This window comes from Papaver somniferum, chromosome 1 (genome assembly GCF_003573695.1).
Source record: "Papaver somniferum cultivar HN1 chromosome 1, ASM357369v1, whole genome shotgun sequence".
Lineage (NCBI taxonomy): Eukaryota > Viridiplantae > Streptophyta > Magnoliopsida > Ranunculales > Papaveraceae > Papaver > Papaver somniferum.
This window is the reverse complement of record NC_039358.1, coordinates 212,775,232-212,795,736: the sequence shown is the minus strand read 5'-3', so window position 1 is coordinate 212,795,736 and position 20,505 is coordinate 212,775,232. Positions and strand designations below refer to the sequence as shown.

The 20,505-nt window shown below is 37.0% G+C and overlaps 1 protein-coding gene and 1 long non-coding RNA gene across 2 annotated transcripts; one reads left to right on the top strand and one right to left on the bottom strand.

Moving 5' to 3' along the window:
• The first annotated feature begins 5,024 nt into the window (after positions 1-5,024).
• LOC113336366 lies at positions 5,025-7,543 on the top strand. The gene is made up of 3 exons (XR_003353746.1): positions 5,025-5,141; positions 5,424-5,972; positions 6,547-7,543. It is a non-coding gene; the product is annotated as an uncharacterized LOC113336366 (long non-coding RNA).
• Positions 7,544-7,765: 222 nt separating this feature from the next.
• Positions 7,766-8,227, bottom strand: LOC113359774 (non-specific lipid-transfer protein 5-like). The gene is made up of 2 exons (XM_026603357.1): positions 7,884-8,227; positions 7,766-7,775 (listed from the first exon to the last, which is right to left on the bottom strand). Exons 1-2 carry the CDS (start codon positions 8,225-8,227, stop codon positions 7,766-7,768), a joined length of 354 nt encoding a protein of 117 aa, XP_026459142.1.
• Between the last annotated feature and the right edge of the window lie 12,278 nt (positions 8,228-20,505).

Below are 20,505 nucleotides of genomic sequence, written 5' to 3'. Positions count from 1 at the left end.
GGTAAGGTCCACATGAATTTGGTGGGTGGGAGGGGGGTATGATTGGGTTGACTATGGGTTAGACATTTGTATCCCGATGAAGTAGTGTATTTTCCAGATTTTGAATGTGGCCAGATAATTTTGTCTTGGGTGTTATCTTGTGGTAGGTGGATGTTTATGATTTTTTGGGCTACAAGATTAGGGGAGTGTATTTATTTTTTCCTGGTTCCAGTTATGAGTGATTGGATCTATAATATCATCTACCATTTGGAATGGGTAACATTGGGTTGGATATAGGTTTGGAGTATGTGGAATCCAGTTGGCTTCTATTGGTGTTGATAGCCCATTTCATATACGATAAAATATCAGCTGTTGCATGGTAGGGACGATTGATGCTAGTTGTCTCCATTGGGCGCTGAAAGAAGATGGTATGTTATTGATGCCTTGTAGAATTGGTTGTTGATCGAGATATTTTTCACTGAACAGACTTCCACAGATGGAGTTAGGTTGTTCGTGCAAATTCCACATTCTTTTCATGAGAAGAGCCTTGTTATGATCACTTCTTTTCCTTATGCCTAATCCTCCTTCAGATATTGGTTTTGTTACCTTGTCCCAACCTATAGGATGAAGCTTTTTAACTGACGAATCATGTCCCTAGAAGAAGTTCCTCGTTATACGATCTATTTGTTTGTGGATATTGACAGGTAGGTTTTGTGTTTGCATAAAGTGATTTGAGGTGGGGATTAGGGAGGTTTTAATGAGTATTAATCTTCCAGCTTGGTTTAGGCATTTTTTCATCCATCCTTTAGCTTTTCGAGCTAATCTTTGTAGGAGTGGCGCAAAGGTGTGGTTAGATGCTCTTCCTTGTTTGAATTGGACTCCTAGATAGATTGGAGGTTTTGATGTTGTCGGCATATCAAAAAACTGTTGAAGATTACTAACCTTTGTCGGATCCAATCTCGGATGATGAATGATTACTGATTTAGAAGTATTGGTTACCTGGCCTGCCGATGTGCCATAAGACTGAAGCAGGTTCTTGAGATGGAGATTACTCTGAGCAGAGGCTTTGTAAGTGATTAGAAGGTCATCAACGTACATTAAGTGAATAATGGGTGGTGCTTTTTTTTGAAATGTTAAGACCTTGAACCAGCTTTTGACATTGAAGGTTCCCCAAATTCGTAGATAAGATCTCCGCACAAATTATGTAGATGTAAGAAGATAGAGGGTCCCCTTGTCTAATTCCTCTAGTTGGGCTGATATATCCATGTGGTGTACCATTTATGTTGATTGAGTATGTAACAGTTGTGACACATAACATGATGTAATCTATGAAAATTGTTGGAAATCCCAGTTTGGTGAAAGCGGTTTTGATGAATCTCGAATCTAAACTGTCATAGGCTTTCTGGATATCCAGTTTGAGTGCTATTTTTGGATCTTTGGTGAGGATTGAGGTTTTTATATGATGGAAAAATTCTCCAGCGATAGCTATGTTATCATGAATTGATCTCTGTGGTTCGAAGGCACTTTGATAGGGGCTTATTATAAAAGGGAGTAAAGGTCTGATTCGATTAATTAGGATTTTTGCAATGATTTTGTATGTGACGTTGCATAGCCCGATGGATCTGAATTGATTAGGTTTTGATGGGTGGTCTATTTTAGGTATCAGTGTCAAGTTATTTGTATAAGTGGATCAACTGGTGTAAATTGACGATCCAAACGGGGTGGACGCTGAGGGTGTAAATTGAGTGTAATAAGATAAAAATAAATATGGAGTCGTGTTTGTTTTTCTTTATTTCTTCTCTTCAAGGGTTTAAGTGAATGGAATTGTGTTTGAACTGAACCCAGCTGCTTTCTCTAGAGAAAATTAAAATCTTGGGAGATTCTTTACCCTCAGTGGCGGAGGAAAAGGGGGGCTAACCCTGGCTGTAGCCCCCCCCCCCCCCCCCCCCCCCCCATTTTTTTTATAAAACTTGACCAGACCCTTACAGAAACAAAAAAAATAAAAAATTTAGCCCACCTGGTGCATAATTTAGAATGATTTTTTGGGGACCATGGTTTTTTTGGGGGACCATGGTCCTATTAGGCCACCTACCCTATAGTTATAAGGGATGTCTTAAAGCATTGAAATGACTAACCTACCCTTAACCTAGTTTAATTTAAAACCAACCCAATAACCACCACCTCCTCCCACCACCACCTCCCACCATCGCCGATTAACACCACCACCACCTACGATTATCACCACCACCAACCACCGATTACCACCACCGCCACCGCCGATTACCACCACCACCACCTCCGATTATCATTAAAATGAGAAGTAATCATTAAAATAAGTTGAAAATGGAAGTTGCAGAGAGGTTTAATGGACGGTTTTTTTTCCAGAGAAAAGTTCGGTTATCAAGAATTAATTTTTTCTTAACCGAACTCAGAGTTCGGTTGATTCGCAAAAAAATACTTTTAACCGAACTCCTTATATTAGAACAACACAAGTTCATAAGTTCGGTTCCTTCGCAAAATAAGGATATCACCGAACTTTAGTTTACGAAAATAATGATAAGTCCACAAGTTTGGTTCGTTCGCAAAAATGTTAAGTTTTCTTTGTAACCGAACTCTACCTTTGAAACTTCGTAACCGAACTCTACCTAATTCGCCAAGAAATAAATTTCGTAGTAACCGAACGTTTGCCTAATTGCATATATGCACATATAAACCCAGTTCGGTTGATTCGCAAAATATGTTGAAGTTTGCGAACCAACCGAACTTCTAACACTAGGTTACTTTTAACCTGCAGTTCGGTTGGGAACTTGGTTGCGTCGAAATTTGCGAACTAACCGAACACACAAGATGTACCCAAATAAATTGTTAAGTTCAAAGTTCGGTTACCTACCATTTTATCCTAGGTAACCGAACATTACACTATACGACCAAAACCTCCATTAACGAGCGAGTTCGGTAACCTGCGTGTTTGGAAAACTTAACCGAACTACACTTTCAGGTGTGTTCGGTTACATGTTCTTGACATATGGTAATCGAACTGGCCCAAATCTACATAAAAAATTTCATTTTTTTTTGAAAGTTTAGAGCAATTCAACCAACATTATCTAAGTTTGAAGCCTACCTGGGTACCCAAATACCCTTCCTCCGGTTGTGGTTGGTAAAATCCATCGTTTTTCATGTTTTCCTTCTTCATCTTCTCTAACTTTACTCTCTCAATAATTCTACTTCTTTAAAAAAAAAACATCTGATTTTTTAATCTCACTAATTATCTTTAACTTAATCATCTCAATCATTACACTAACTATTATTAGCACTAACTAATCATCACCCAAAATTAATCAGGAGGGTAATTTAGGTATTAATATAAATATCTAGATAATGGGTGACCTAGATTTACTTCTAATGTCTTTACCAAAAATAAAACCATGGTCCCAAAAAACCATGGTCCCCAAAAACTAGGCCTGTCAATGGATGCTCACGTAACGGAAATAGGCTCTGCCGCTGCCGTTTCCGTTAAAATTTAGCGGATATCCTTTACCGTTCATTTCCGGCGGAAATAAGAAATTCAAAAACGTTACCGTTACGTTGGACTTACCGGATAACGGATATTTTTCCGCTGCCATCCGGTAAGTCACAGGACAGCCACAAAACAGGCTAAAAACACAGAACAAGTACACATAACAGCTTTAAAATCCAACAAAACAGGTTCTAAATCCATGCCACACCAAAAAAAGACATACAGATGTTCATGCCATTGCCACACAAGAAAACAAGTTCATAATCTTCATGTTTTTTTTGCAACAAAAAGACATCTCCATCTCCATTTGAGTCAACAACTGCAAATGCATTCCTCCTCCATCTCCAGATTCTCCTCTGCCAAGTCCCAAGTGCCAACTGCATCTGCAAATGCATTTACCTTACTCCTTAGTCCTGAACTTCTGTATTTTAAAAGAAAAATCAAAAGTGTTAGACATTTTAAGCTGGCAATGTCATTGTCAGTGCAATAAGCCAATAAATTGCAAAAAAAAAAAAAAGAAAGATTAAGATGTACCTGTAACACAACTATCACTGTCACTGAGAGTGAGATCTGGCAGCCAATCACCCAAACAAAGCAAAGCTTCAACAAGATCTGGAGCTAATGAACTCCTGTGAGATGTGAGAACTCTGCCACCAATACTAAACATAGATTCTGATGTTACACTTGTCACTGGAACTGCCAATACATCTCTTCCAATCCTTGAGAGAATTGGGTACTTAGGAGCATTATTCTTCCACCAACTTAAGATATCAAACCTCATTTCTTTAGTGGCTGTGCCTTTAGGAAGAACTGGTTCTGCTAAGTATGTCTCCGATTCTGACTTCTCAACCTCAAATCTCATTTCTTCAGGCCCAAAAAAAATGTGCATAACTAGTTATGCAGTACAAAGAAAATGTGCATAACCAGTTATGCAGATGCATAACTTGTTATGTGGCACAAAAAAAAAGTGCATAACCAGTTATGCAGATGCATAAGACATTATGCAGTACAGAACAATGTGCATAACTAGTTATGCAGATGCATCAAAGGTTATGCTTATCATAAATCACTGCAGATGCAAAGAAATTGTGCATAACTAGTTATGCAGTACAAAGAAAATGTGCATAACCAGTTATGCAATACGCACGTTAGCGGATAACGGAACTAAACCTAACAGAAATACACGGTTCCACTACCGTTACGTTAAGAAGGGATTATCCGTTAGCTTATCGGCATCGGATATCCGTTTATCGCTATGTCGGATGGTAGCAGTAACGGCTAACGGATTATCGGTATCGGTATCGGCTAACGGAAAATCGGTATCCATTGACAGGCCTACCAAAAACCATGGTCCCCAAAACATCGGTCATAATTTAGCCCACCCTTACAAAAACAAAAAATTTAGCCCACCTGGTGCATAATTTAGCCCATTATCTAAGAGTAATTTAGCCCACCAGTTAAGCCTATACTATACCTTCCACTTTCCTCTTTCTTTTCCGTTCGCCAATTTTTTCAGTTAAGGAATTTTTTCATTTATACCATCTATTATTATCATTCAGTAGTAACTAAAAACCCAATTGTTTCCTCCTGCTACTTAAAATTTTGAAATATTGATTGATGTTTAGTGTTCTTCAAATTTTCCAGGGTTGGTATTTTTTTGGGTTTGATTCCGAATTCGATACAATGAACTATGAATATTGATACAATGAATTATGAATATGATATTGAACTATTGAACTATTGATTATTGTTATTATAATTGTCTGTAACTATTTAGTATCTAGGGTTTGGGTTTTATAAATTTTTTTGAAAGTACAATGTTTTGTTTTGATTTCTTGATTAAATTATAACCTGTTTTAATTTATACTTCATGGGTTTGTAATATTTATTGTAACAATTGCTAAATTGTTCAAGTTTTGCGTAACAGGTTACAATGTCAAGTCGATGGGCTAAACGAGGGAGAGGTACTTTGAAAGCATATTTCCAAGCTCAAAAACCTGATCAAATAGAAGAAGGATCAACAAGTAATGTTCAATTTACATCTCCATCAAATGATAGAAATCATGAAGTACCGATTGTAAACCACGAACATGAAGAAGTTGGTGGCCAAAGAACTGAATTTGAAGCAATGAGTACTCAATGTGTACCTGAAGTTGTCGAAATGCATATGTTTCTTCATTTGAACGGCCAGGGGTGATCCTTAGTTATTTTCACAACCAACAATTGACTTTAGTGGTAGTTTAGTCAGGCATCAGCAGAAAATAGACAACATGTGGTAGCGCGCACAGGTATGAATATCATATTATGTTGTTTGTTCTTTGTTTGCCGAATTTTTTTTTAGCCCCCCATTCAGAATTCCTGGCTCCGCCACTGTAATTATCCTAGAGATTTTTTTTCTCTGTTTTCTCTTTGGTTAGTGATAATAAAATCATCCCAGCTGCTTATTCTCAAAATCCTAGACTCACTTCAAAATCAGGTAATGATGTTTCCTTCATTTTTTTTTTTGTTTTTTGTGTTAATATTTGTTTTTGATAACTTGAATTGGGTTTGTTCTATCAATATCTATATTGGGTTTGGGAAGATTTTATAAGTTTCCTCTATTCTGAGTGTGTTTGTGAAAGTGCCCATCTGATGTTTGTAAAATTGCCTAACAGTGTCATTTAGTGAAGCCAATGAATATACCAAACGATTTTAGTTACGAACTTTCTCTTCCAGTTTGGGGTTTATTAGAATGGACAGAATTGGTGAAATTTATCATAGGACCGGTAGTAATGGGAAGGGAATTGTGTGAGCTTTGATTGCACAAATGCTTGGTGGTTTTGTTTTGGGTCTGCTCCATTCTGGGTGGCACATTGTTTTACACTATCTTGGTCAAATTGTTGATTCAATTTGTCGAAACATTGCCTAGTAGGTGTAGTTTTGGATTAAGACTTCGAATAGGTAGTTTCCTGTGACTTCACTTTTCTATGCTTGTTTGACCATACAGTGATCCTAGTGATAGCGTCTCACGAGGCATTGTGATGTGAAGTTGTCTATTTGTTTTCTTGTAGGCTGCTTGCAACAGGGTCCTTCTGGATGTTCGAGTTTTTTTTATTAAAAGCTCAACTTGCAGGTATTACTGCTCCTGCTGTTCGTGTTTTTGTTATTTCAAACACTGCGAACAAACTTTTATTATGTTTTGAACTTTCACTTCGTGCGTCTTAGTAGTTCTTGAACTGGTTCATTGGTAATAATGAGTTGTTATATTGCAACTTCTCATGATTATCTTTCATGGATCAAGAAGGCCATTATTGATATAGACATGTACTCCCTCCACTTCAAAAAGATGGGCTGGTTTCTTGTACAAATTACACAGGAAACGAGCTTATCTTTTTGAAACAGAGGGAATACATGTTTGGCAGGTGACATGATTAACAATTGAATACGTACAGTTTGAGGATTCGAATGGACCAAAACTAGTTGCTATCCAAGACTTCTACTATTATTATAGAATAGATGAGTGCACTGTTTTGCAAACGCTAGTTTTTCACTTTTCTCTCCAAGTTTGTTGAATTTTTGGGGAAAAAATGTATTTACGTAAAGCAAAGAGTAAGAAATATGTCGAAAAGCAAAGATTTGATACTTTTGTTTATGCTGGTTGCGTAGACTTCTGTTTCCATGTTTTAATGTTGCTTCAAATCAGAAGTACGTTTGACATTTTAGCCGTCTCCATGACTCTCATATGTGTATTTCCGGGTACATTAATATTCAAAATGGCATGGCAAGACATGGCAATCTATATCAAGGCATTGGTAAATATTAGGGGGTTTCCTCCACTTAATAGTGCTTTCGATCTGCCTCTGGGGTCGATTGTCTAGTAAGATCGATGTAACTAGGGAACTGTACCAAATAGGGTTGGGTATTGTATTGAACGTCCCACTGCGGCATCAGGAGATCTAAATCTAGCCTAATGAAGTAACATGTTTTGCCGGATTCACATGGTGAAGAAACCAATGAAAGAAACATGGAAACAATGGGAATTGTAGATCATCTTAATATAACTGCTCTTCATTTTCATAGATTAATTAAAGATATGTGGCTAGCAGGATGACCATGATCTGATATCCAATCTGATTACATGATATGCCAAACTCCACAAGAACTATTTCTACACTACTAAAAGCAATCAAAAAGCAACAAACAATACTACTTTATCACCCAAACATCCATCTTAATTATTCTTCAATCTCGCATTCCTATATTCATATCGATCCTCCTATGGTGTACATCTTACTTTACCCTGCAGCAACAAACAATACATGGACAAAGATTAGAACAAAACTAAGACAAATCCGGGGAACTGAAACAAATATAACCGCAGAAGGAAACTGCAGAAAACAATACGTACTTGGTACAATCAAAGTCAGGGGTGAACTTGTAAGGGATGGTAACACCACATTTGCCAGGGAGTGCGAAAGCATTAGCCTTTTTGATTCTAGTCATAAAAAACATGGCGGCCTTCTTCAAGCAAACGCAAGCAGCTTGACGATCAGCAGTGGTTTCAGCCATGTCATGAAGATCGATGACTCCTGGACAACAATCAGGTGAGAGATCACCTCCCAACAAGTAGCCAAGGCATGGTCTCACCGTACCAGTCACCTGATCACATGAAAGTGTACCTTCAGCTGCATAGGGTGCAGCCACAACCATAAAAGCAAGAACCACACATGCCAACTTGAACGCTGCTGCCATTTTCTCAGTTTGCACTCTCTAAAGAAAGTACTGATAAGTGATGAATAGAAAAGCTGATGAGTTTGAGTTTTGGTACCGGGCACAAGGGGGGGTTATATAGATGCATTAAACAATACAATGCTTACAATGCTTCATAAATTAATTATTACATGAGATCCACAATACTAATAAGATACATTAGTTCATAATGCAAATTCAAATTCCCAGACCAGATGCTCTGTTATCATCAGTTTGCCGTGTCACAGTATACTGTAAGCGAATATATCGATTAATTCAAAAGGGATCCAATCAAATCAACCTGCTAAAATCGATATAATCTTTCATGCTAAATACCGCATGGTCGAACTAATGGTAATTCATTTCCTCTTCCCAGGTGTTCTCTGGAGGCACTGAAAAGTTTCCTTGGGACCAACTCCTAGAGAATCTTGGGATGATTGCTCGGTCTAGATATTGCATCAAAACTATCTTTTTTTCCTGAACAATTTAATTAATGCTAGTTGTTTTCTGATCATATTGAGGCTATGGCTTATGGTGATTCAAGTTCAAGCAGAAACTTGAATCCACGTCAGCACGCGTCACCTTGATCTGCTCCTAACACTTGCCGTCTAGGGGATACGAACTAAATTTGAAACTAAAAGAAGTAGAAGTACCATAAGTATATCAGGTTAACAAATGCAATCCGAAACTTGTTTTGTAATTTATCTGACGAGGACAAAGAATTTTGTGCGCTTGTTACTTGCCCCTTCAAATTTGAGTGACACGAGATTAGGTGCTTTAGTCCGTTATTCCACTGTGCTTTGTTTTCAATATACTATCTTGAGTGCCTTCTCCAATTCGAGTTGCTGGAGGCAATTAATCAAGTAATACAGTATATATGAATTTTATCTATAAATAGACAACTTATATACTTGATACTCATATACACCTAATTCACTAGTTAGGAGTAAGCACACTCAGAGAGAGATTAATTATTATGGGAGGTTTTTGAAGAATTATGTTAGTGTTTTCGGTTTGATGTTAATAGCGATTGTGATGTTGTTAGTCGGAAACATACAAGGACAAAATGCTGATGGTACAACAGGTGGAGCAACCGTTGGAGTATCAGGAAGTGCCGGCACAAGTGATGTCCCCAACTTAAAAGTTAGCACTGATGCTAGTGTAGGTACTGCTTCTGCTGCTGCTGCACTTGTTTCTCCTACTGTCTCTTTTTTTGCTGCTAATATTGCTGCGGGTGTGGCTGCTGTTGCTGGCGGTGGTGGTAGTAGAGGAAAGTAATGATCACTACCAAATAGAAGGCCTCTAGGGACGGTCAGAAAAACTTCCCAAGAACCAGAAAGCCGTCCCAAAAAGGTATTAGGGACGTTTGTTGCTGCGTCCCAAGATCCACCGTCGCTAATACTTCTGGGGACGGCTTGGAGCTGTAGGGACGGATTTATAAAAGCGTCCCTAATACTTTTTGGGACGGATATGGAGATGTAGGGACGGTTTTAAATCCGTCCCAGATGTATTTCTAACGGTCATATAATGACTAATAGCAATACCTTAAAAGCGTTGCTAAAGTTTGAAAACATGTGAGTTCTTTTTTCAGTCTTCTTTGGCAGGATGCCTTTCCCTTTACCCTGTTAAACATTCATTCAAACTGCATTTTATCCCAACATAGATTCTCATTGATGAAATCAAGTTGTTGACAAAAAAGATTCAGTCATTTACACTACCAAGTCTCATACAAAAAAAAAACAAAAAATCTGAAAAACAACCCAAAGGTGATATCTTCAGACTACCATAGTTGTACACACAACTTGGACATAGATGGTGCACCATCTGCACTGGAAATGTATTTGAGTGCTTCTGCTCCAGAACAACCCTTTATAGCTCCTGAAATTAACTAAACAAATTGTATCTTAAGTTATATACTCAGTTCATGTTTGCTCATAAGAGAAAATGGGAATGAACAGTTTGAGCAGCTTCACATGGTAGAACTGGACTCACCTATTAAATAGTTGTATATTGATGGACGAAAATACTTGAGGAATTGAGCTTGCAGATTAAAAATGAAGGAACCTAAATTGAGGGAAACCAAAAGAAACAACAATATTAGTAAGGTGGTATACTTCTGAAGTAAAAAAATAGAAAAATCTTTGACCAATTCCCTCAAAAGAAGATCTAGAACTGTTCTTTGCACGAAAAGGTTAAGAAACATATTCTCTCACATGGCATGCTCATAACAAAGAGAGACGGAAAGAATAACAGAAAATCTGCTAGAATAAGTTGTATACAGTATCACATTGATAAAAATAAATAATAAAACTCACATGATTTTCGCATAAGCGGGTCATCAACGAATCCAAGAATTTTATAGTACATTCTCAGTTGTTGTTAGGTGACTTCTTAGAACCACTCCCAGGCGACTTAGATCATTTCACAACATTTCCTCGCACAACTTTTGGTGCCTGCCAGACAATTGGTCAATATGAGATTGACAAACTCGATGCCTGGTTATGTTTAGTTTTATAAGATGGATACAAACTAAAAACAGATATGAGATAATCAATGTCACCTGGTTGCAAAGTTTAAGAAGTGACCCTATCTTTTTCTTTGAAAGATCTCGAATCATGCCAAAAATCTTCTCTACACATGCAACTAATTGCTGCTTGAAGAGTACAGATGGATACCTGACTTCAATTGATGTGTTCTCGTCCGACCCAGCATCTAAAGAAGGAGGTAGTCGAAGAAATATCATGTTTGTTTCATTACTTTCCTCCTGTCAATCACAATCCATCAGAAATTAGTAATGCTCTGCAGCAACATTTATTTGTGTTTCGTCATATTCCTTCTTATCCCCTGCCTTCCCAAATTCCTCCTCATCCAGAATTTCTGAAAGGAACCTCAGTTGTTACTTATTGACATGGAACTGACGCTAATCCATAATTTGATAACGAGAAAATTTCATGATGGAAGTTAGTATTGATAGAATAAATCAAAAAGGCTTACTTGGGTCACCGACATAGGGCCTCCTTAGAGGAAGGGTAACTGGATAGTTACTATACTAGCTCTGCGTAAACAAAAAATGAATTAGGAAATTTTATAGCAGTACAATACAATTCAATGAAATCAATAAGAACAGTGTCATATTACTTACCCATGGTTCCTTGTATTGTTTGATTTTCTTTGGTTCAACAAGAGCCCTAGAAGTGGAATCATGTGAGGTAAACGCCTGAAATTCGCAATATCATTTAGCCATTTTCCTCATAATTCAAATATTAGTTAAGTTAGGCATTGTTTACCATCAAATGAGACAATATCTAGAAATTTCACTTCACTGCTTTCACTAGTACAACTTCTCACACCAAACGACCTGATGGTTGTTGATGTAGGTTTCTTAGTTAAGTCCGACTCCGCATCTTCAGCCGTGTGTTAAAATTATTGAAAACAGGTTGAAAAAATCAACACTGCGCATTTAAATCTCAGAATAATCAACATCGTTCAACTACGCAACAACTTACATTTCTTCTCAGTCTTAGGCTTTCTTTCCAACCCCAAATTCTTCTGCAAAAAAAGAATGATGTTCAATCAAGAAAACAACTGAAGAACTATGTCGAGAAATCTAGATTAGAAAAAGAAAAGAAGACGTGGGTACATTGAAAAATCTCATCTTCTCCTCCAATCCAGCTTCTGAAGGAACATCACTGCAAATAAACGAAACAGTTAACAAGGCCATGTCAAGTAATAAAATTAGCAGTAACGCTATACACAACAAACAATCAAACAAAAACTTTTTAGTATATTTTAGGGACGACTGGTTTCGGCAATTTCCAAGCAGGAACTTTCGGTTGAAACCTCACTTACACCATAACAAATAAGAACTTTGTCATGCACATTCAGGTAAGTATCTAATATTGGAAACATTAACTAACATTTCGAAAATCCAACAAAAATGAAACATTACCTTCCTAGCAACACGTTTTGGAGCATCAAGGTTATCTTCCCCAACTCCTTCATGCTTCTTATTCTTTTCTTCACTCATTCTGCTATTCAGCTAATCCTGAAATAACCAAATGTGTTGCTAGATTAAGGATAAAAATAAACAGTCTATAGGGTCACATTTAGCGATAAATATATAGTACAGTAATAGGATCAATAATAGCACTTGTAGTAACCTCAGTGCACCTCCAACATGCTGGTTGTTAGAAGTTATATATTATATATATTATGCCATTTATTCACTTTTTAAGCAAAACTCATTTTCCAATGGAAATGGAAACGTAATCTTGGACGTGGGATATAGTAACTAAAATTGACATCTAACAGATATAATGAAAGCTTGACGCAACATTTCAGCTAATCCAAATCAAAAGACAGATAAGCACTCAGTTGATACTACCCAATGTAAATGGGATTGGAACCCCCACAATACGCCTTTTGGTACAACTACCAAGCACTCAACTAACTCAATTTCAAGTGGGATTGAATCCCTGATTCATTCTCGGTATTAAAGAAAATTCTAGATTCCGTAATAAAAATGAGAAAGGGGCATGACGCAATATTCTAGCTAATTGGAATCACAATGCAAGTGAAATTGGAGCCCTTAAACCTAACTCTGGCAGCATTTAAATCCCTAATTCATTCTCTGTATTAAAGAAGAACTCCTAGAATCAGTAATCTAAATCGAATCAATTACAGAATATGACAAAGTATAAACTATGAGCAGACATATCAAGCAAAATAAAATAAAGCACATCATTAATTTTTTGAACAAATCAGTAACTGAGATTTGATATAAAACTTTACCTGAATTCAAACCCAAAATCGATGGAGATGCGGAAAGTGTGCTCTTGTAATTTGTAAACCCTAAAATCAAAAAACAACAACGTGAGATTTTCAAAACAAAATTCGCAAAACCTAAAATCAAATCAACGTAAGATTGAAAGAGATGGAGGAAGAAATATAACCTGAGAATCAAGTGTCGCTTCACTGCGAACGAATTTGAGATCTCACAGGGGAAAATCACGAACGGAGGAGGTGTAACTTAACAAGATTCTTTCAGCAGAAGAGGAAGAAGGTGAAGAGAAACTGAAAGAAGGACGATATAACCAAGAAAAAGAAAAAAGAAAATGTTTTCTTGTGTTTTCAGGCATAAGATAATTAAACTACTGATGACTCAATCACAACCGTTGAAAACCTATTTATTGGGGACGGCTAAAATAATGCGTTCTTATCATTGGACCAGTAGTGACGGTCAGAGGGATGCGTCCCAAATAGACAGTTCTAGGGATGGCTAAAGCGGAGTGTCCCAACAACTAACGTTTAGGGACGTTTTTTTGAAGTGGTTGTCCCTAGAAGCCTTCTTTTTTTGTAGTGGATCACTTCGGATTTGTAGACATATGTGATGATTAATATATATAAGGATCCGAAACTACTTGCTATCTAATAATAGTTATCATCATGGAGAAGTTCTTGGTGAAAATGTTCCACCCCTGTTGGTGCTTGTATCTCTTTTCTTGAAGTTTGTTTTTGGGTTTATTTGTTGTCTAAAAATATCTCCTACTTCTGGTAGGCTATCTATATAAATATATTATCTATTTATGTTTGCCTGTCGGGAAAGAAAAAAAAAAGAACTCTGCAATGTTTAAATGTTATTGACGACTAGTGTTAGTATTCGAGGAGCTTAGTGGGTATGTCTAAGTGAAACACAAGCACAGTATATATGCAAGTAAAAACTTAGTGTATTAAGACTCACACACAAGCTCTACCTAGAAAATCTACTTGCTATGTAACTTTATTTGACTGTTTTACAATTCTACATAAACCTAGAAAATGCATTAATCTCACCAATGAGATAATCGACAGAAAGATAATATCAGGATTAGAGAATCTTTAGTAAGAAGTTGAAGCCTCCTTTTTCATCTTCCTATTGACAAATTCACAAATTTTAGGTCCCTTGTGGTCGTGCTCTTCTCGTGTGTCCTTCCACTGTATATAAATGGTGAAGAAAATGAGTCTTTTTTAATATGTTTTAGTTTTTTGGTTTTGGTTGGAATTGATCTAATAACCTAAAAGTGTAAGGATACTCACTTATTTTTTATGAACGAATGAAATGCGAATATGGGTAGTCATGGGCAGGGACAGAGCCAGGACTTATATACCATGGGGTCCGAAAATATTGCTCCGATTTGTTTTTTCATTATCCATATATATGTATATAGGCTTCAAATTCAAGTGATATGTGATCAATATCATCAGCAAACATGGTCATTTTTTCTTTAGTTTTAGTCTATAAAGAGATTTTGCACCCACAAGACACTGCAACTAAAACGATTCCAATCTAATTATCGCTGAGATCCAAAATCTAATGAGTGCAAGTGGCCATTCCCTCCGTCCCTGGCCATGGGACATTTGCCATGCCTATTGCATGTATCCACATGCATGAGTTAACCAAGTTGAAATTAAAACAAGCTTTAATTTCTAAACGGAAACTTTTTAATTTTTAAAGCGATTATTTAAACAAGCTTTTAATTCCTGAACTGAATACTTAAAACAATTTTTTGATTCTTTAAACTATTTTATCAAAATTAAGACAAATTTTAAATTTTTTAAATGGTTTATGAGGGGAGTTATGAAACATTTATATATGTCAAATTCATTTTCACTCCCCATAAAAAGAAATGGATTTCTTCATTTTCAAGTGTGTTCAGAAGAAGCGACTATCTTCTTGTTTTCGTCTTTCTCCATCTGTGTGGTTTTTACATTCCTAAACTTTGCTGTTGAGTTCGTAAGTGGGCAAGTGCTGGAACTGTTTACCGGAACATGACTTAAAAAAAGGTGAAATTCTCTCACTTGCTTGTTTCTGATCGGAAATTCCAAAATTAACATTTTGGACTTTTAGCAACCGTTTTATATCTTTTTTACCCTCGAAAATAGACTTTTAGCAACTATTTTGGTCAAACGAGGACTCTTTGAGTCCCACAAATATACTACGAATGTACCATTGAACGTTGACTATTACAGTTGACTGACCCCAGTACTCGGGTGCACTCCTGCTGGACACTCGAAAATTGTAATGTTGACCGTTGACTAAATATTGTCGAGTGTTGTTGACCATGAACATGAGTTTAGTCGACTGGTCAATATTTCGAACACTATTAGTGCACTCCAAAAAATGTTCCCACTACATTCTTCATGCAGTCATGTATAGGGACATCGGCTTCATTTTTTTTTGTTATATTTTGCCCTTTTGGTCATGTATGCTGTTTTTGGAATTCAGTAGTACGTTGACCATATACGCGGAATTGGACGATTTTTTAAGTCTTTTTTCGGAAAAAATCTCCAAGTGCTGTAGTGCTTATATTACTTGCAACGAGCAGTTTTATCCTTGACGGCTTGATGATCAAGTGACTCCGTCCTTAATGTGTTGTTAAATATTTGATTGTTTTATTTCATTTCCAGAAATTTAGTTTTAACATCATTTTTCATCATTTCATTGTTGCGGTTCCAACAATCTTAACACGATAGTATTTTTGTAACAATGGGAAAAAATGATGTTGAAAGACCACAAAAGTTCAACGGAAAGGATTTTAAGAGATGGCAATCTAAGATGTTGTTTTTGCAGAGTTATCATGAGTTAGATCATTATGTTGTGACCCCTTTTGATGACGATGTAGGATCAGAATCTCGCAACAATAATGCCTCAGTGAAATTATCAACAACACAACACAACAACGTCGCAGAACAATTTCAGAAATGACATAATAAACGACGTCAGCTAAAATCATGAGAAAAATGTGATTGTTCTGCGAAAATAAGAGAGTTTACGAGATTAACATTTGTAAGGTTGCGAGAATGTCGCAAGACATATCCGAAAATAAAGGACAGATTAGCTGTCATCCACTATGTACTTCCCTATAAATAGTCGTTTAATTGTAAAGGAAAAGGGGGATAGATCTTTTTCTGGGTGAGAAGCAAGTAAATAGGAGAGAGAAAATCTAGAGCAGTGGTTATTCTTGATTCCTTTATCTTTTCTTGTAAGATTGTTCAAATATTCATCAATAAAATTAAGATTGTTAATCTAAAATGAGCTGAATGTTAATGAAATCATATGAGGGGTGTAGTGTAGGATTTCCTGCAACTACATAATGGCGCTAGAAACATGGAACATTGAAGATTATTTTAGAAAAAATTGAAGATTAATATTGAAATTTGTGAAGATTTGGAGTGATTGATTAAGAATTTTACATAATTTCTTGCAATTCGTTAACATTGAAGAAATGGCTAGAAGAAGAAATACATCAGAACAACCAACTACTGTTAGAAGAAGCAAGAGAATTGCTGGAAGAGAAAATCAAATTCAACCACCAGTTCAACAAACACTAGTACAAGGAAGGAATATAGATTATGATAGGGTGAGTATACACACTTGGCAATCAAATTCCGCAGAAGAAGTAGAAGAAGAGCAGCAAACCAGAAACCATAGACAGGTAGAGAGAAATCAAGAAGCAGATGAAGGAATAATTCATGGAGATGAGGAAATTGGAGCGTTAGAAATGTTGAGACGAAAAATACATGAAGAAAGAAGAGCTGATGCAGAAGAACGTGCAAATCTAACAAGGCAAAATTACGAATTGAGGATGGAAAATATGAGACTACAGAGTAGAAGATCAAGAAGTATTACAAAATCATATTCAAGTTCGACTAGAAGAGAGATGAGGCGAAACTCACCTACAACTAATGTTGGAAACAATATTCAAGAAGAAATATCAAATCCTAATGAAGAATATCGCGAAAATAGAGAAAGAACTGATGATTGTTACGTTCCACAAAATGAAACTTTTGATGATAGGCAAAATGGTAGAAATCAAGAGAATGGACAACGTCAGGGACGAAATGATCAAGATGGCGAAGGAAATCGAGAGGAAGGAAGGAGAATTTTACATGAGAGAGAAACTCAAAGAAATCAACAAACGATTGAAGAAGAAATTGAAAGACATTATGCTGAACAAGCACGTTTAATTTGCGAACGTGAAAGATTGAGAGCGGAAATGGAAGAACAAGAGCTTCAGGAGACAATTCGCCAGAACAATCACGACAATCGAGAAAGAAGGCGTACACCAAACCGGGATAACGGTAATATCAATGAAGAGTATGATAGAGTACAGAGGATGGATGAAAGATAGCGAATGGAATTAATAAGAAATGAACAAAATCATGAAGGGTAAAATGAGAGACATCATCATATGCGAATTCAAGATAGAGATGAAGAAGAGACTCGCAGAAGAAGACGAGATGAGGATAATGAAGAAGAAATGCAAAATTTCGCGAGAGAAGAAAGACATGAACGCAGAAGAAGGGAGGCGAAATTAAAAAGACCAATGAATCAAAATTCAGGTGTAAATAAACAAATCTTGAAAGAATTAGAAGAAATGAGAGGAATGCTAAATAATAGAGGAGAAGTAGGCAGAAGACAATTGGATGAAGCTATAGAAGAAGCTGCGAAAACTCCATTTACAAGGGAAGTACAACTAGGAGGAATACCTCCGAAATGCAATTTTCCCGCATTAACCAGCATTTTTGACGGAACAACTTGTGCAATTCAACACATTAAAGCCTACGTGAGGTGTATGTTCCAATGGGAAAATCATGATGCCGTATTATGAAAATATTTTGCATCCATCTTAACAGGGGAGGCGTTAAAATGGTTCGAAGGTCTACCAAAGAATACAATAACATCCTTCAATCATTTGCAGACTACATTCCTGGGGGCATATATAAGTAATAATTCTTCGCGACCTGGTATTGAAGACGTGTTTGGATTAAAAGAAAGGATTGGCGAAAGTTTGAAGCATCTAACTAAAAGATGGAGGATTATGTGTAGCGAAATGGATGGCCGTGTGGATGAGAGATATCTTATCTTATCATTTAGCAATGCTATGTTTGCAACCAACCTATTGTACATCCAAATTTTCAGAGTCAAGAATACGATCACAATGACTGAATTTCGAGAACTTCAAGAAGAATATATTTCTCTAGAGGAAAGGCAAAATGAAATGGAATCATACCCAGTTGTGAACACCAGTTCACAAACAACGAATGCAAGCTTATTACCCAAACTAATAAACATAGTGGCGAACATTTCGCAAGTACAACAAGAGAAGATGACGGGTAACAATCAACAGAAACTGGTGGCTATGGGAAGCCGAGATCAAGAAGAGTATGAAAGAGAAAGAAATTTCTACAATCGTGGTGGAAATAACAAAATTCAAAGACTCGATCAGTCACAAGAAACTTATGGAGGTCAAAGACAAAACTATAATAGAGGACAAGGAGGTCACAAGGTAGTATGGGAAGAAACCAAGATGCCACCTCTAAATGCAAGTGTGGAGAAAATATGGGAAGCTATAATTTTGATGGAGAATATACCAACACCATGGAACATGGAAACGGAACCACCTCCAAACCACAGAAGTCATGAGTTTTGTTCTTATCATCATTTTCATGGACATACTACAAATGATTGCAGAAATGTAAAAAGAATTATTCTGAGAATGATAGATCAAGAAAAACTAAACCACTTTTTGGTAGGGCACCCACAATCTCAACCATTGCCACCACCACCAGAGCATCACAAAGTAAACACGATGAAAAAGAAGGAAACATTCTTCATAGAAGTTGGTGCAAAAGCAAAGAATCTATTTTGTCACTCTATCGTACATTCATACAAGACAATTGAAGATTTTCATGACAATGTTTTGAGTAGAGTGTTCGCAAGAGATAATGATGGAAGAGAAATTATGAATATTGCGAAAATCTCGCCACTAGAGGAATGGCAGAAACAGATTATTTCTTTTACCGCAGAAGAAATCCCCGAAGGTGAAGAGGTACATGATAATCCATTGTAGTAAAATTAGAAATTAATCCAAAACGAAAGAAGATGAGGATGATGAAGCTGAAGATTCATGGGCAATTAATAGGATTCTAATCGATACTGGAAGCTCTGTGAACATCTTATTTTATCATACTTATAAAACTATGGGAGGAAGAGATGATGATCTTATACCATCAACATATAAGATATATGGTTTTAATGGTACTGCCAACAAGCCTAAAGGGGAGTTACTATGCGAATTCCATTGAAGGGAATATCTTCTGAAATCCTATTCTGTGTCGTTGATGTAGAATCACCCTACAATGCATTAATTGGTCGACCTTGGCTACATGGGATTCTAGGTGTAGCTTCAACTTTCACCAGTGCATCAAATTCCTCACCCCAGCGGTTAAGGATGTAGGAATCATAAGGGAGATTGGGTTGAAGGAAAGAGGTGTTACGAAACTGAGGTGGAATCCTGCGAAGGAAGAGCAAACAAGAAGGCGAATTGGCGACAAAAATCAAAGAGACACAAAGAAGTGAGAAATTGATGGTGGATGCAATCGAATGAAGAAGAAGAAGATGTTGCGAAACTAATGCTAGCTCAGAATAAAAATGATGAACATACCACTACCAAGGAAGCAGTAGCAGAAAATAACAAAGAAGCAGAGGATGGCAAAGGTAATAAAAAAAGAAATGTATGAATGATTAATTTGTTGCGACACTCTCGCAATAATAAAATTCTCAAAAATACATTTTATTGAATGACAAAATTGAGATTGCGAAATGCAAATACGATATGATGATGTGAGAATCTCGCAGAGATAATGTTTACAAAGACAATCAGAGAACAATGACAAAAGAGAAAGGGGCGAACCTTTATGGCGTACACCCTAGTTCGCGAATACAATTTCGCAAGAGGCAAATGTAAGACCTAAAGTACGTCATATAAGGGGGTACCTGTTGCATGGCTCAGGGAAAGGCTACACCGCCACCGGAACCTGAGTCATGGAGATTTGGGGTCAATAAAGCCCATCCGGGAGAGGCACCTTGGATTCTCAGCTTAAGCATATGACTTAGGTTGGGCGACTAAGGTAATAAGGACTCTCCCAAGGAGTGCAGAATCTGATCAAGGCGCCGAGGTACACGGTTGAGTCAAGAGTGCCAGGGGCGTTTGAAGCGTACCTTGCCATTCTTGACAAGTCTTGGCTTATACTGCACTCGGCCCGAAGAAAACCCCACTTAGGGTGCAGTCTCGTAACCATAAACCCTATAGGTAAAAGGGATAAGAGGCTGCGAAAACAACTGGTTGTTTTAAGACGGATGGGAGGACCAACCTTGTATGGTAGAGGTACGCCTCCTTGAAGGGGCAACCAGGGGGAAGATAAGGGCGGCACCCTCCATTAGGGAGCTGATAAGTGTC

Excerpts from the sequence above, each read along its gene's own strand:
- LOC113359774 (XM_026603357.1), bottom strand. The coding sequence starts at position 8,227 with ATGGCAGCAGCGTTCAAGTTGGCATGTGTGGTTCTTGCTTTTATGGTT.